Source organism: Vigna radiata, chromosome 3 (assembly GCF_000741045.1).
Source record: "Vigna radiata var. radiata cultivar VC1973A chromosome 3, Vradiata_ver6, whole genome shotgun sequence".
NCBI lineage: Eukaryota > Viridiplantae > Streptophyta > Magnoliopsida > Fabales > Fabaceae > Vigna > Vigna radiata.
The window spans coordinates 4,211,560-4,228,275 of NC_028353.1; the positions used below are offsets into that span (position 1 = coordinate 4,211,560).

General features: G+C 31.9%; 3 protein-coding genes across 4 annotated transcripts; all 3 read right to left on the minus strand.

Moving 5' to 3' along the window:
• Positions 1-2,123: 2,123 nt before the first annotated feature.
• Positions 2,124-2,755, minus strand: LOC106757141 (zinc finger protein ZAT11). The gene has a single exon (XM_014639739.2). The coding sequence runs from the start codon at positions 2,738-2,740 to the stop codon at positions 2,228-2,230; it is 513 nt and encodes a 170-aa protein (XP_014495225.1). The 5' UTR covers positions 2,741-2,755; the 3' UTR covers positions 2,124-2,227.
• Positions 2,756-7,225: 4,470 nt separating this feature from the next.
• Positions 7,226-7,907, minus strand: LOC106757142 (zinc finger protein ZAT11). Its single transcript, XM_014639740.2, has one exon. The coding sequence runs from the start codon at positions 7,812-7,814 to the stop codon at positions 7,347-7,349; it is 468 nt and encodes a 155-aa protein (XP_014495226.1). The 5' UTR covers positions 7,815-7,907; the 3' UTR covers positions 7,226-7,346.
• Positions 7,908-10,231: 2,324 nt separating this feature from the next.
• Positions 10,232-16,313, minus strand: LOC106757894 (diaminopimelate epimerase, chloroplastic). 2 transcript variants are annotated; one of them, XM_014640746.2, is made up of 9 exons: positions 15,896-16,310; positions 15,654-15,821; positions 15,258-15,328; positions 14,878-14,935; positions 14,518-14,697; positions 14,051-14,135; positions 12,522-12,581; positions 12,345-12,418; positions 10,232-10,691 (listed from the first exon to the last, which is right to left on the minus strand). In XM_014640746.2, exons 1-9 carry the CDS (start codon positions 16,160-16,162, stop codon positions 10,575-10,577), a joined length of 1,080 nt encoding a protein of 359 aa, XP_014496232.1. In that variant the 5' UTR covers positions 16,163-16,310; the 3' UTR covers positions 10,232-10,574. The 2 variants fall into 2 exon arrangements, with proteins under 2 accessions (XP_014496232.1, XP_014496233.1); XM_014640747.2 differs by lacking the exon at positions 10,232-10,691 and adding an exon at positions 10,771-10,857 and having other exon boundaries at positions 15,896-16,313.
• Positions 16,314-16,716: the final 403 nt, after the last annotated feature.

Here is a 16,716-nt window from a genome sequence, read left to right on the forward strand (position 1 = left end):
GGTTTGTGAACTCAAATTAATCCCTAACATTTTATTAAATAGAAACGTTAACACAAAAATAATAATTTATATACAAAAAATATGCTCACATTTTTGTAAATAAATAAAAACAATTTACGTAAGACATTTTATTATTTGACATAAAACATGTCGTTTACGTCAGACGCTATTATATATTTGACTTTACGTTGTGTGTTTTTCATGCAATATACATTTATGTGCCTCACAATGACATTGGACTCGAAATTAATATGAAAGATCTTTAATACCTTAATAAGACTGATCTAGAATCAATAATATTAAGTAACTAAAACATTAATAACTAAACAAATTTAAACTCTAATCCACAAATTAATTATAATTTTTTTATTAATAATAAAAACCATTTTAAATACAAATACTTTTTAGTTAATAAAATAATATCTAATTTAGTGAATATAATATTTAATTATGTTTAGTGTTAGTTGTTATTTAATGATTTTATGATAATGTTACCTATCTCCATTGAACTCTTAACCTTGTAGCTAGGTTAGTTTATCACAAGAAAAAGGATGAATGAAAGGATTTTACATTCATTCACAAGTCCATGCCGTGAAACTCTGTGTTGCATTATAACACCTTCATCAATAGTCCCATTCTTGAATACCACAACATTTTATAAACAAAAATTATGAATTGGGAGTAAATATTTTATCCTAGTATTGCAAAAATGTTTCTCGTATCGTTTAAGTCCTTTTATTTTTTAAAATATTCCTTTAACTGTTTGACTTTTCGTATTCTATTATCTTCTGTTGAAAATCACACTTAGTTGTATGATTTTTTTTTTAGTTTTCTTTTTAATTTGCTGTACAATTTTTAAGTTTGTGAACAATTTTCTTAAATCTTTTTCTTGTTTTATTGTTGGAAGTTCTAGGTAGATTAGAAATAATGTGAATATATTGTATATAGGTGGATGCAAACCTCATCCTACAAGACAGTTTGGTGGAGTTGAGTTAAGTTTAAAATTCACTTTTAACATGGTATCAGAGCCAGATTATAACTTATCCTAGTGATATGTGTTGTTATTGGACATGCAAAACAATAGAAGAGTAAAGAATCAAACTAAGGCATACAATGTTCTCCCTATTATTTTTTAAAAGAATTTTTTAGAATCAAATAATGTTATCTATTTAAACCTTATTTCATTATTTATATCTATTATTATAAATTTATAGCAAAGTTCAACTTATATACAAAGTAGCTTTACAACTGTGTACAATTGTGCGAAACTGTAGGAAAACAGAATGTAACAAACTAACAAAAAATAAACTAAATTTACATCCAATAAGTTCTATGGTTCTTTTAGTCATTTTCTTTTTAATGTGCTTTAAAAGATTTAAGTTTGGGAACAATTTTCTTAAAACCATCAACAATTTATTCTTTTTTAATCTGTCATAGTTGGACAAGGAATGAAACCATCAACAAAGCCAAATTTATTCTGCATTTGTAGTGACATAGACATCGAATGAGCCCACCCACAATACCTGTGACCTTCAGGAATAAGAGAAACAAGCACTAGTGGAAGATTCTCGTTAGGGTGAATGTAATAGTGTGTGTTGTATTTGTAATGATGCGAAAGTAACAGATGAAGTAACCATAAAAGAAAAGAAATTGCAGCCAAGAAAGAAAGGTAGAAGTTAAAGATCATAACTGTAACAGAATCGGTTGCGAAAAAAGGTGATGAGAAATTAATCTTCTCCTAATACCATGTTAGCAGAAAAAACAGATGAAAAAGTGAATTTTATTAAATGTTAAGCAAAGTTCAACTTAATTTTCTTGTTTTACTCTTTCTTATTATTTATTTACTTTAGGGATCTACTACAAAATTTTGGTAAGCCTTTTTTTAACACGTTATAATTACTTGATTTTTATCTTTCCCATTCTGCGAACATCAATTTTGATACTATGTAAGTTTGTTAAGTGTTTTTCTTTCACGAACTTGCCTTACAAATATTTGTCTTTTTGTCTTGTCTTTTTGAGAAAATGCATGAAACAAAAATGTAGATAAATTCAACAAAACTATTGTTAGAGCTTGTTTCATCTAATATTACAACTCACGTTAAAAAAATTGAAAGAATGCATTACACGAATTGAAAATAAAACAAAAATAAAAGAATGCAAACTAATAGAAATTCTGAAAAGAAGAAAACTAAATACAATGAATGGAAAACAAAAAAAGAGTAAAGAATCAGACTAAGGCACCAGCATTGAGTGAGGTTTTTCCAAACAATAAATTGAAGTCATTCTCTAAGGGTGTTAGGTTCAAGTCCATGCACATACCCCTCGTGCTATTTGATCTTTTCAAAATGGGTACTTGTGCAACATACTTAACTGAAGAAAAATCTCCATTAATGGAAGCTCTGTGTCTTCTCATGTGGCCTCCAAGTGCTTGTCCCAATGAGAATTCTTGTCCACAAATGGTACACTCGTGCATTTTGGGTTTCTTAATTCCCAAACTTAGACCTATAGGCTGTGCTTTGAGTTCATCTCCCTCAAGTTTCGACCTTTTGTGGCTAGCCCTATGGCCACCCAATGCTTGAAAAGACGAGAACTTTCGCTTGCATGTCTTGCACTCAAATTCCACATCCTCAACATGTTTTCTCTGTAACTTATTTTGTTGGGGGCATGATAGAAGCATTAGACAATTTGCCAAATCAATCGTTGCAAACCCCTCAGTTTCTCTCTGTCTCTTCATATTCATGAAAGATTTTTTCTGTTCTGGGATTGGTGAGTAAAACATGGACATGGAGGTTTCTATTTATAAAGCTCTTCCACACACACACACACAAAAAGAAAAAGTCAAGGAATTTGACTGATTTAAATAAACTAATTACGAAGGCTTTCTTATATTAGTAGCAATCAGTGCTTGAAATTTAAGAAAAAAGTGTATACTTTAAAGTAACAAACCTAAGACTGAGGGTGGCGACTGGTCGTACTTTGAAGAGAAAATGACAGAAATGCCCTTCTGTTTTGAAATGTCTGGCGTGAGGGTTTGTCTCTTTTGGGTATTTCACAGAGAATGTATGCTGATGAATCGAAAACCGCGTGTTGTGCACCTGAACGGGTCATGGATAGTGAGCTAGCTACCCTACAACAAGTGCAACTTGGTGCGTTGATTGTTCTTTGAAACTCCTGAAATTGTATATAAAATATAAGAGGATAGGAACACCACGTTTTTATTTCTATATATATATAGTCAAATTCATTAACGAATTAATAAAATATATGTCACAATGAATAATTTGATTTTGATTGTTTAAAGGTTGAAGATGAACTGCGTGCGTTGACATATACGAAAATGTTTTTCTACATCGACAACCATTTTTATGAGATTTTCATTATTAAAAAAAATTGAGAGAAATTGAAAAGTAAAACAAAAAATATAAATGGCAATTTAAGAGAATCAACGGGGTAACCTGCTTTTCCACCTGTATGTTGCTTTGTCATGCTGGTATCACAATGTGCTAACACTGATGAAAAGAAAATAACGTTGAATACGTAATTCAAGCAATGAGATACATGTATTTCGATTTTATGAATATCTATTACATATTTATTTTTTCTTTTTTCTTTTTTCTTTAAAGAAATATCAATATGATAGTATTGACCATGGAGATGTTTCACTGGTTTTTTTTTATAAGGTGGTCAAACATTCAAAAAGTTTAAGCCTTGTAGAACTTATACGACTCACCAATCTAATTCTAGAAAATATTGTGCACTTGATTATTTCATATGTCATAACACAGGTACAAATAATAATATTTGACGGAATAAAAATGAAAAAAAAATACAAACTTTTCTTAACATTTTTTATATTACAAACTTGACCAATATTAACATTTCTCGTGCGTAACTAATCTTTTTCAATTTTTCAAAAATATTGTAAAGTATTTTTTTCGTAATGAAAGTTACTGTTAATGTTAAGAAAGTAAAGAGAAGCTGAACTGAATTTTTATATTTTATTTTTCTTTTGAATTCGGCTAAAAAAAGAAGAGAGGAAAATAAAAGATAAAAACAAAAATAAGATTTATAATTTCTCATTAATACAAATGCTACTTAAAAGTCTCAAACTCGACGACTTCGTTTCTTTGACTATTTTTTGTACTGAACCGGCTTTTGACTTTTTGAAAAGACAATTATGCCCTTACTGCTTAAGTAATTGCTGACGGCAATTTCGACCACGCCCACATTTTCCCTTCAAACAACAAACGGTCATTTGATATATTTAAACTTAGAACAGAATACAGTGTCAACTATAATAAAATAATCAAATAAAATTTAATCTTTTTATAAGTAGAATTCATGAATCTAAAGTCCTAAGTTTAAAATTCTAATAAAACAGACAGCTTTTTTTATATTAAGTTTGATACATCACCTTGTTAACTATTTTATTTTAGTCAGTGACATAATTTTTAAAATTACTTTTTATTTATATCGATGAAGTTGTAAATCATTTAAAGATTATATTTATAATCATGATTTCTAGGTTATATTAAGCTCGTTTAATTTAAAGATTATTAAAAATAATTGATAGGTGATGTCTTTCTCATATTCAAAAGATTAATATTTTTAGTAAGTAGGAAATTTAATAATGAATTGTAAGAAAGTCTAGATGACATGGAATTCTTCTGAAAATAAATAATAATGATTTTAATGTTGGAAGCAATGGGCAGCATTCAAAAGAAAAAATTAGTTGATGGTGATTAGTATAAAATGTGTTGTTAATAATTAATAGAATAGTAAATGATAAATATGATTGAGAAGTGTGGTCTCTGTTCAAAGTGTATGTGCTGTGGGGAAGTGTGCATAAATGGATTAAGAAAAATCAGTCACAAAAACAAACTTTTCTTTTATGTTTCACATTTGGTTGGTGCAGTGAAACAGTGATTCTGCATTTTTTTTTAAGGAAAAGCTTTTTTTAACAACATTTTTTTAACAATTTTTTAACAATGTATATGTAGTAGTTTATGATTGGTCTGTTTTAAATATTTTTTAAATGTAAATTCAAATAAACCAATAAAATAATGATATGTGTCCCGTTATAAAAAAAGTTATAAAAAAATGTTATCAAAATATCATCGTCTTTTTTTAAATCTTACACTCAATCAACCTTATTCATGTCAAACCTCAAAATGAAACAACTATTTTATATCAGTTTGAATAGGTTTCAATTTTCAAAATGTATTTATACAATTCCAATAATACAATAGAAAATAATTTGGATTAATGGACTCCATATTATTTAAATATGTGAAGGTCAACGATTTACTGTTATATAAGTCATTAGTGGTCCAATTGTTTGTATTTACATTATCATTCCTTTCTATGATTTGTTCATTATGTTTAGAAATTATTTGTAAAAGATACTTTTATTAAAATTAATAGTAAATAATCATGTTTAAATATAACTGATTGTTTGGATCTCTATTCAAGATCAATCAAATGATAGTTTACATTAATTATTTTAATAAACAAGCATAATTTATCAAAAAAATTCATATATAATTTTATCAATTGATAATAGTAAAAGTTAAAACAATATGCTTAAAATTCTATGCGGAACAATTTGTGATAGGAAATTTTCACATCGTGAATTTAACTCCATTTCATTAAGTTTATCAATCACAAATTTGAAATACTCCAACTAATTATTATTGAATTTAATTAATTTAGTTTGGGTTAGCTTTAATTAGGATAGACGACACCCAAATCCAAGTTGAATTCTCAAATTAATTAGGTAAATCCAAACTAACGATTACCCTAATCTTCTGACAAGTATCATGATCAGTGGATTAAAAAATATTAATGAAATTTAATATAAAGATAATAATTAATTTAAGTGAAAATAAATTATGCATAAATAAAATGTACAATATATATATATATATATATATATATATATATATATATATATATATATATATATATAATATTTATACTATACGACATATTCAAATTTGATTCATGTCGAAGATCATTACTTTTTATAAGAATATTTAGTCAAATAATGTTATCTATTTAAATCTTATTTCTTTAATTATAAGCTTGATCCTTTATTATGTGAAAGTATTTTTTTTAATATCTGTTATTAAATTGTGTGACTTCTCCTCCAGTAAATATATTATTTTTTGATTTATATACTTCATTTTTCTTAAATACTTTACAATTCAAATTGACACTTTATTGAAATTGAAGAAGATATTTATTTTACAAGAAAATGATTTTATAGTTTTATTTCGATTTAAAATTTTAACATGCTATATCAAAATAATAAATCTAAAAATTACAATCCATTTAAAACAAATTGTCCTTTTTCATTGCATTCTTATTCACTTAAATTATTATTAAATAACTATAATACTTTACAATTGGTCTAAACCTTTTTTTTCCTATTTTGATATTCAGTTTAGTCTCCGCTTTTAAAAATGTCAACCTTTAGTCTTTATGATATGAAAAATGTATCAAATCAGTCCTCGTGACAACACTTAATAAACAATAAATCACATGTTTTCATATCTAGGTATCCAATATTGTGATTTGTTAAAGGAAAGTGTTATAAACAACAAATCACTTAATAAAAGTTGATATTTTTAAAAGCGAGGACTAAACTGAACATCAAAACTTAACTTAGAAAAAAAAAATTTAAACCCTTTACATTTCTTAATATCGATTTAAACTTAAAAGTATAACCAAGGAGTACAGGAAAAAGAAACTTGCAAGCATAATATTATTGCGGAGATAATATAATTGACTTGCTCCATTCTAGATAAAAAGGAATCTAACGAAGACGAAACTTCACGCATCATCCACAAAAGAAAAAACAGAGAAATAGTGACAAATATTACAGACACACAGTTTTGTTAGTTACTACAATTTAAAAAAATAAAACCATATAATTTTGTCCATCCCACGCAATATCCAATATTCTTATTCTACAGTTTTCCAATAAATATTTACAAACAACAAGGACTGCGATGAAGAGTCAGAAACTGTAGCTGCATCAGACTCATGTGCTACACAAAATGTTTTTACCTATCAATGTTGTGCAGCAAAAGTGCTCATCAATGACTCTAAATTTCGGCTTTATTGGTTAGTTTGTTAGCTATTATATATCATCGTTACGTGTATTCGGCAATAGAAAAATTGTATGGGAGAAACAAATGTATTAATAAAGAATCAATAATAGTAGGAGCCTAAAAAAATCATCTACAAGGGAAAAAAAACGAATGAATTTACAGAAAAGATTGAAAGAATACATGTATCGGGGAAAATGTTAGAAAAAGTATGAGAAGGAAGATGATTATTTTCTACAGGTGTAACTCCAAGTCCAAGCACGTAACCCTGGTGCTGTTGGACCTTTTCAGAACTGGGAATTTCGCAATAACTTGGTCGATGGAAGGAATAGGAACAAAGCCTTCGTTGCTGATACCTCTGTGTTTTCTCATGTGTCCTCCCAGAGCCTGCCCCAGAGAGAATTCTTGGCCACAGATGGAACACTCGTGCATTTTGGGTTTGCTCCACAAGCTAAGACTTTTTCCCTGTTCTTTCAGTTCTTCCCCTTCAACTTTCTGCCTCTTGTGGCTTGCCCTGTGCCCTCCCAGTGCTTGAAAAGATGAGAACCTGCGGTTGCACGTCTTGCACTCAAATTCCAGAGATCCAAAACCTTTCTCTTGCGCTTTGTTGCTTTCTTCAGGACAAGAGAACAGCATAAGACACTTTGCCAAATCTAAGTTCTCCGATCCTTCGTTACCACGTTGTCTCTTCATTGCTACCATGTTGAATACGGAAAAGGTGTCGTGTGTCTCGAAAGAGTTTGTTATATGAAAGTATATATGAGATTCAAAGGCGGTGATGAGAAACTCTGGAACATGGTATATGAGTATTTATAAGATTTGGAATTGAAGCATGTTAAGTTTTCAAACTAGAATAAAAAAGACATGTTGGACTACGCTTTTGACTAGTTGTATTTTAATGACGGGAACGCCCCAGTGGTTACGTAGTTGCTTCGCGAATATTGTCGTTAAATTTGTCTTCTTTATAATTTGGAGAGTGAAAGTATGTGGTCCACGTGAGGCTTGTACCACACGCTCACTTCTACTTTTAACTTTTCGCCGCGTTAAGTACCGAGTGAACAGCCACGGCCCACAAAAGTTCCTCGAAACTTCGACGTGTCCTTTTCCATACGCAGAACATTCTCGGTAGTTTCTAGTGTAAGGGAACTTGAACAAAAAGGGAAAGGAGTTATTCCGAAAATGGATTTGGTTGAATGGTCGAAAAATCATGTTTTTCTTTGTGTTCCCAACTGGGTTGGTTGGTAGAACCATCGGAAAGGTCGTGCTGTATGTGCTTTCACACGGGGATGTTTGAACTTGCAGCAGAATCCGGCATGCTATGTGGGTAGTGAAACTTCATACCCAGTCAAATTTGGGCGGCAGTTTAGTTTGTACTTTGCCACCACAGTCATCCCTCTACCAAGTTAACAGGAAAAATAATTCTTTATTTTCACCTAATAGAAAATTCCATCCCTTGATTTCTTCCCTATCTAGTTCTAGGTCTTTTTTGGTGAACAACACAGGCAACGCGCCTCTAATATCTACTTCTACTTAGTTGGTAGGTTTTTCGTAGGTCGAACTGTTACTTTCAAACCGGCGTCAAAAACTTCTTGCTTCTTATCTAATATGGATGGAATACGCTAAAAGATTCTTGGATACTAAAGTTAATTAATTTATCACTCTACTTTAACTTCTATTTATAATTTTTCAATTTATTTTTTATTAGAATTAGTCTAATTGCGATCCAAATTTCTATAATAGATCGCTTAATCATGACTATTCGATTTTTTTTGGTGAAGATAGGTTTGACTGAGTAACGGATTGACCGTTTGTCCCATACTTTACAGAAGGGATTTTCATCCAACTACTCTGAGTATGGATTCCGATCTGCAGTTTCATCCTATTTCAACTACTTGTCCAGAATGTTCAGTTCACATCTACCTAGAATCAGTCTTAGGTTTGGAATTTTGCTTTTTGCTTGCGCACTGTTATGTGTTTTCGGAGACATTCAACTTGTATTTTGATGAACCCGAACAAGATTGTTCATTCGCGTTTCACGAGATCATGGAATGCTTGATCATCGTTTAATGTATTTATATTAGGGAAATAGTTTTTGAAAGGTTTATATTGCTGTGTTTTCGAGTATTACAAAAACGCATAAATTTGTTTAGATTATACTTCTTCAAATCGTTATACTCCAATACACTCTATATATATATATATATATATATATATATATATATATATATATATATATATATATATATCTTTAAAAGGTTTATATTATTTTGAAAAGTTTTATATATACTGATACACTTTTGATAATTTCGAAGTGAATAGTAAAAGTTGTGGATTTGGTATGCAAAAACAAAGTTCAGTCTTTCTTAAACTTTGTATCCATGTGTGCTTCAGACACCTACCATCATTGTTTATTTAATAATAAAGGACATTCGAAACAGAAACTATAATAAAGATCACTTAAAAATTGAGATTTTGCAAGAAATCACTTTAATTCAGTCTTGAAAGCATGACTTGTATAAAATTCCTGCATCTTAGCAAAACTAGTAACGAAGAGTAATGGAGATTATTTATCTTTCATATGCTGCAAACATAACGCATTTGAAGGAACAAGACAGGTGTTACACCCTCACCTTTATAACAACATTGCCATTAATTTGACAAAAAGGTTAAATTATTACATTTAAAAAAATATATAGAAAGCCACTTAAAAATAATAGAGAAAAATAAACTATTAAGTCAAAAATAAAACTTTATAGTAAAATCCTTGCCAGATGATCTAGAAGTGATATTTATTTTGGATGGATCGAGAGAATACAACATTTGACTTATTGTAATTTTACTTGTAGAATGCAGGCAAATAAAGTGACACCGGCAGTCACTCCCCTGCTACCTTTCGGAAGAGAAAGTGGGTGCATTCTGACGACAAATAATCCTATTGGAAGCTTCTTCACGTCAAATTCTGTAGTAAGCTTATATAATACAGCTATAGTATCATCTTTTTCTGAAAAGATATTTAATAAATTTTACATAACGAAAAAGTTTCAATAATTATACTATTTTGATTGTATCCAAGTAGAGATTTTGAAACAAAATGAGGTATATATCCACCTATTACAGCATTAACTGAAAACAGTGAGTATCTTTTCTCACCATCTTACATATAAGATTTGTTTTGTGAAACCACTACACTACTAACATCATCCCAATCCCCAACAGTTGTACCCTAGAAGCACAGCAAACTTACATATTTTACAATCTTAAAACCTGCTATTAAAATCCACACGATTCAACGCACCGTTCAGCTCAGTACTGCATTATCGTGACTCGTTCAACCAAATGGGTGGGAAGAGATTAAATTCGTAACTAAAACATTCAGTAAAAACAAAAGGTCCGCCTCCCAAGGAAAGATTATTCAGCAATTCCTAATTCACCCAACTATTACGTTTAACAATGGGCAACATATCAAAGAGGCAAAGATCCATAATAAACTAAATCGGCTGAGCCTGTCATATACACATGATTATCTTCCTCCCTCCAATCAATCTGAAGAGGCCCTCCAGGTAGATCAACCGTGCATATCTGTATCAAATTGACAGATGAAAAAGATTATGGCAAAATCAAAGCAGTTATTTCATGGGAACAGTGAGTAAAAACTTGCCTTTTAGGCTTGTATGTGAATTTAGTCTCTACAAATAGATAAAATATAAATCCCTCTACAACTATCCATTAAGCCTCTATTTGGATGCTGTGAAAAAAAAAAAAAAAAACTGAGGGATTGGAATAGATAAAAAGAAATAAGTGGAAAATTGGTGTCAAATGAGATTGTTTTGTTAAAGTGAAATAGAAAGGAAAGAGAGGGGAAATGTAGAGTTATGTGTTTGATTGGGGAGGAAAGAAGGAAAGTGATAATTTGTGATGAATGACAATTTTGCAATTGTCTTTCGCATTTTTCTTAAAAATAAGACAATTGGATTTATGATTTATGCCTAATGGCCAAAGATGTTTCCAAAAAATGTACGGATAACCAATTACGTCATTAATATACATAATCAATTATATCACACCACATAATCAATTATCCTGCAACGCCCAGGGTAAATGGCAAGACATCAAGGCCCAAATATGAAAAACTATCTTTGGAAGCGTGCTTCTCCTTCAAAAGGCTTTCCATCTCTTTGCCAATTTCTCCAGGAAAATCCCGAAAGGACAAAATCATGTTTCACCGTGTGGAAGACAAATCATTTTAGTTTGTGAATGTGTTATGCAATTCATGGGTTACTCAACTAAAAGCAAGGGTAATGTGGTCAATTTCACCTTGCCAGATCCTTTTCCTCCTCTTTCTCATGTTACTAGCCAGGAAAACCATACATGTGGGACATCCACGTATTTCATCACAGATCATCCCAACTCACTTCGTCCAAATTCATCACTTTCCAATCCATCCTTTCTCCCTCCTTTTCACCCCAAACAAACAGTGTAAATGCCGACCCCTTTTTTGCAAATAGACACTGTTATTATGCACTAAATACAGATTTGTTGGGAATTCATTCGACAACACTTGACAATTTTTTTATTATGGCAAGGACCAAAGGTCAGGCCTGTTGGGAACATTTGACTACACTAGACAATTTATTGATAATGCTAAGAACCGATGGACACAAATCATGACTCAGATTTTAAAAAAGAAAATGAGAACAAAGGAACACAGAGAGAAAAAGAGTATACACAGCAGTGGAAAAGGAAAATACAAAGCATATAAAAGAGGGTAATCTGAATTCAGAGAAAAGACAAGAAAAACTTCAAAGGAATAACTTCAACGGAGTGGTCTGGCTGCCAGAAAAGGTTCTCCGTTGTCAAAGAAGAACAAAGGTCACCAGCCAAGAAGAATTGTCTGAGTTCAGGGTGAACAAGGCTAGGGAAGAAATAGAAGAGCTTCTCTTCAAAAGCTAACACAAACACAATTAAAATCCTAAAACTGCCCTATCTAATAATTAATGATTGAGGTTATTTGGGGGGTTAAATGTGCACAGCCACCCTCTTACACCACTACTATGACTCAAACAGAAACACAGAAATGCAGCACAACAGCATTTGCACAATGCCAAACCGGAACACCACCATGCTCCATTGCTAATACAGCCACTTCGACCTTATTGACTACTTCGATTATGAAATTCTTTTAATGAAAAATAAATAGTTTTCATATTATTACAAGCATAGTAGCAAGCTTACCCTCCCAGCATGACCCTCAAGAACAGCTGCAACAACAGTAGCACAAGCTCCCGTTCCACAGGCTAGGGTTGCTCCTGCACAACAAAACATGAACTCAAAATTGAACTTACCCTGACAATTGTACAAACAAATAGTAATACTAATCTGACACATCATGGCTATTTAGAATATTCTAACCTGCTCCCCGCTCCCAAACACGCATTTTAAGGTGAGACTTAGACAATACTTGCACAAACTCTGCACATTAAATAAGAAACAATTAGTGAGATATAGTACAACTGTATTAGTGTGATGATATTTAATTTGAGCTATGCATACGGAATCAAAACATCAAGGGTGAAATTTTGCTGATAAATAAAGCAAGCCATAATTGCACATTATATGCTCATACAAGGACCCTAACCTAAGCTACTAATACAGTCCGACCAAGTCCTAGAGAAAATACCACCAATATCATGATACCAAACATTAAACCAAGAACAATTGCATGTCACTAAATCAGTAACCACCATTTGCCAGAATGTGCATTTAGCTTGCCATCAAAGCTATATTGCTCAAGGAAGAAAAATAAAATAAAAAGCCCCAACTGGCAGAAATAAATTAAAAAAAAAAAAGGTGGTGGGGTCAGCATAGGTAAGAAAATTTGTTAGTTCACATAAGGTCAGAAGAAGAATTGATTCTCTGTTTTGTTTTTGATGATGTCCAAGAAGTCTTTAGTTAAAATTGTAAAAGGCCTTAAAGAACCTTCTCTACTGGTATTGAAAGATAAGCATGTTTTTCACAAGTCAAATTGAACTAGATAAAGACTTGAAACAACCTGTTTTTAAATGGATAATTAGATCTTCATTAAATCAATCAAAGCTTAAAAACATGACATCTTTCGTATTTAATCGATTAAAATAAGTATCTAACTGATTAATCTCTTGGAAATTGCTTTCTGGAAATGATGTTGAACAAATTAATAGTTTCGGTTATTAACATAATCAATTAATCTGGGCAGTTGCAATCAATTTTTGAAATCAATCACTGTTTTTTAAAAGAAAAGAAAGGCTTTCTTCAAAACAATTCTGAAAAACGTGTAAGAAAAATGTTGAGAGTGATGACATCAAAAACTTTTTGCAAATCTTTCAAAACCAAGAAGTTAAGGTTCTTCAAGGCTATAGGTGATCTTTCCATGTAACATCAGTCATAAATCCAGGTGACAGTTTCTTGTTTCTCTTTTGTACCTTCTTTAATTTGTACTTTAGACCAATGTGTGGTGTGTTTTAGTAGGCAATTGATAGCTTCAATTCTTGTGTTGTTTTTTGGATCTTGAAAAAGTCTTTCAAGGGTATTGTGTAATTTTTCTTGTCTAGTTTGCATAGGAGTTTCTTGTCAACTGACTTGATTAAAGTTTTAGTGATTCCAGTTAAGGTTGCTGGATAAACTGGATGTAGATTCTTAAAGAATCAAATCAGTATAAAAATTCTTGTGTTGTTCTTTATTCCTTCTCTTTTAATAATTTTTTGTTGATTCAAATATGACCATTACAAAGCAGTAATCTAAACTCTGCCAAATATTTTCAAGAAAAAAAATTCTTTTTACACAAAAAACTTGCTTTTCTAAAAAACAACCAATTCACTCCCTCTGTTGGTTGTAATAAGCCAATTTCATATTTTAACAAAGTTAACAAGCATAGTTCAATCATAGAAATAGAAAAATCTTGCCTGTGTTAGTTCGTGCTGGGAACACCTCATGATGTTCAAATTTTGGGCCAATTTCTGCTAGCTTCAATTCATCAACTAGCAAATTCTGTTGCAACAAGGATTAAAACAAACATTGTATAAGCAGTAAAGACAGAAAAATATTAATCCATGTAAGACTGTAGCACAACAGATGAAAGTTGTCATTTTAACTTTTAAGATGCAATTAAAAAATATTTTTTGACCTTAAAAATTATATTTCAAAGGAGCTATGTTTCTTTTTATACAAATGATTCCAAATTCAACTGTATGCAAGAATATCCATGTATTTGTATATATATAACATTATTTTACAGATCCCATAGATTAATGTCTCGTCTTCATACTATTCCACAATATTTCATACCTTTGAATAGATGTAGTGCTCTATGTAATACATCATAAAAGGAAATCGTACGTATGAAATATCTACTGTATGTCAAAATAAAGACCTGACATCCTTCTCTACTGAAAGTTACACAGTGTGGATTTCCCATGCTAACACAGGTCACATGCCAGATAACTCCATCCACGACTAGCTCCGATTTAACAACAGCACTATCCTTGTTTGCAGGTAATTTAGTAGGCACATCTGAGGCTTTAAGAACCGGTTCCCCCATGTCAACTCTTACCTGAAACAGTTAGTATTCTCTATCAATCTTGAGAAAGAGAACCGATATCAGATAAGAGACAAAGAATATTCCTTCCTAACGTTAAACCGATTAAGGCATCTTAGGAGCTGCATGAGCCAATGCCTTAAAACAATATCGCATATCAATAAGCAAATTGCAAATATTTGTAACATAACGTACATTTCCATCCTCTAAGACTTCAGGTATAATAAGACCAGCACCAGTATGAACGGTAAAACTGCAAAGTAAGAAAATACATTATTACTGTAAGATGAAATTTCATTAAGCTCATTAATCCATTACTATATAATGGTAATGACCGAGGTGGCAGCTAAAGCATCATAAAAAAAATCACCATCATCTTAGTAAATTAATTTTCAATATTATCTGACACAATAATCTTATCTCTACAGATATCTGTTACACGTAAAGAAAAAAAAGAGCTCAGAAGAACACGGTCTCACAATTCATACAAAAGACATAAAAAGTGAGATGCTGAAGCGACTGAAAAGAGCAATTAGGAAACATAACAGAAAAAGTTATAGAAAGAACAACCGTACCTATGGCTTCCTTCTAAACTCTCTAGCTGAGAAACGAATTTGGCAAAACATCGCACTCCATTGCCACACATCTACGGATATGAGCATCACTCGGATTAGTGACAGCAAACTTGTCAGTGATAATAAAAAAGACTAAGATTATATACTTTTTTTTAAGTTTGAGTGATAAATTTCTACATTACAGGGGAAAAAACACCTAGTAATTAAAATCAACTTGTGTACTTTTTTATGCATTTCCCTTTTCGGAAAAGTTAAATGAGAATGCTTCTAAGTTGATTTTAAATTATGAAAAAAATTCAATGTATTTAACTTTCTTATTTTCTACAGCAATTCAGCTTAGGCCCAACCCCGTTCAGACGAAAACAGACACGAACGAGACTTGGTAAGAAGAACTACCTCAGGCTCACTACCATCAGAGTTAAAAATCCTCATGGTATAATCAGTGCCATTGATTCCAGGCAATACAAAGATAACTCCGTCAGCTCCAACACCGAAGTTCCGATCACACAGTTGAACCGCTTTCTCTGCAGTGATCCTAGGCTCGGACGAGTCTCTATTGTCAATCTATTCAAAACGACGCGTCAAAAACCGAACGGTTCTTAATTCGATAAAGGGAAAGCGAAGGGAAATGAACTCACCAAAATGAAGTCGTTTCCGAGGCCGTGGAACTTGGCGAAATGGAGAAAGCCGGTCTGTAGGCGGTTGAGGAAGGAAGCGGAGGGGGTTTTGACGGGGGCGTCGGTGCTCATGGAGGAGGCGACAAGGCGGGAATTAGGGTACTTGAAAGTGCGTCGCGGAATGGGCAAAGTGGATCGGGGAGAGTGGGGGAAGAGATTATTGAGGGAGGCGAGACTGCGGCGCGTGGGGGATGTGAGAGGAACGGAAATGGTGGCTGTTATGGCCATTCTGCAGCTTCGAATGGCGGCGGATACTGCAATCTGCCACTGTCACCGTCTGGGTTTGACTGTCGCACACAGTGAAGCGTCAAGGGCTTCCGGTACACAATCTCGGCCGTTAAATAGGTGGGTTGATGTGCTTTTTCTTTCTCCGATTTTGCTGGTTAATGGGAAGAAAACGTACTTAAAAATTTAATTCTTAAAAATTGTGATAAGTAAAATATATACAAACAAAAATAAAGGAACTTATAGTTTATAATTATAATTTTAGGTCGCTATTTTGGTTGGTAAAATTCGAATTGGTTTCCATTTTTTTTTAATGTTGTCCTAAAGATTGTAAATTTCGTTCAATTTGGTCCTTTTTGTAGACGCCGTTTAAATCGTTAACTGCAGACAATCCAACTGTGCAGAACAATGTTGATGTGGCATTTAACTGGCCACGTGGATTCCCTTCAGGCATAGTGAGTGAGATAAAATCTGAAATAAAACTAGGACCATTTCGAACACACTTAATGAAAATAGGGACCATCAGGGTATTAAGCCTTTCTTTAATGAAACCCAAT

Bases quoted from the DNA above. Each gene is read 5' to 3' on its own strand.
- LOC106757141 (XM_014639739.2), bottom strand. From the start codon at position 2,740: ATGAATATGAAGAGACAGAGAGAAACTGAGGGGTTTGCAACGATTGAT.
- LOC106757142 (XM_014639740.2), bottom strand. From the start codon at position 7,814: ATGGTAGCAATGAAGAGACAACGTGGTAACGAAGGATCGGAGAACTTA.
- LOC106757894 (XM_014640746.2), bottom strand. From the start codon at position 16,162: ATGGCCATAACAGCCACCATTTCCGTTCCTCTCACATCCCCCACGCGC. The intron at 14,936-15,257 runs GTACGGTTGTTC...CTTACTTTGCAG, and splicing joins AGTTTAGAAGGAAGCCATAG to TTTTACCGTTCATACTGGTG. The intron at 12,582-14,050 runs GCAAGATTTTTC...TTTAATGTGCAG, and splicing joins CCCAGCACGAACTAACACAG to AGTTTGTGCAAGTATTGTCT.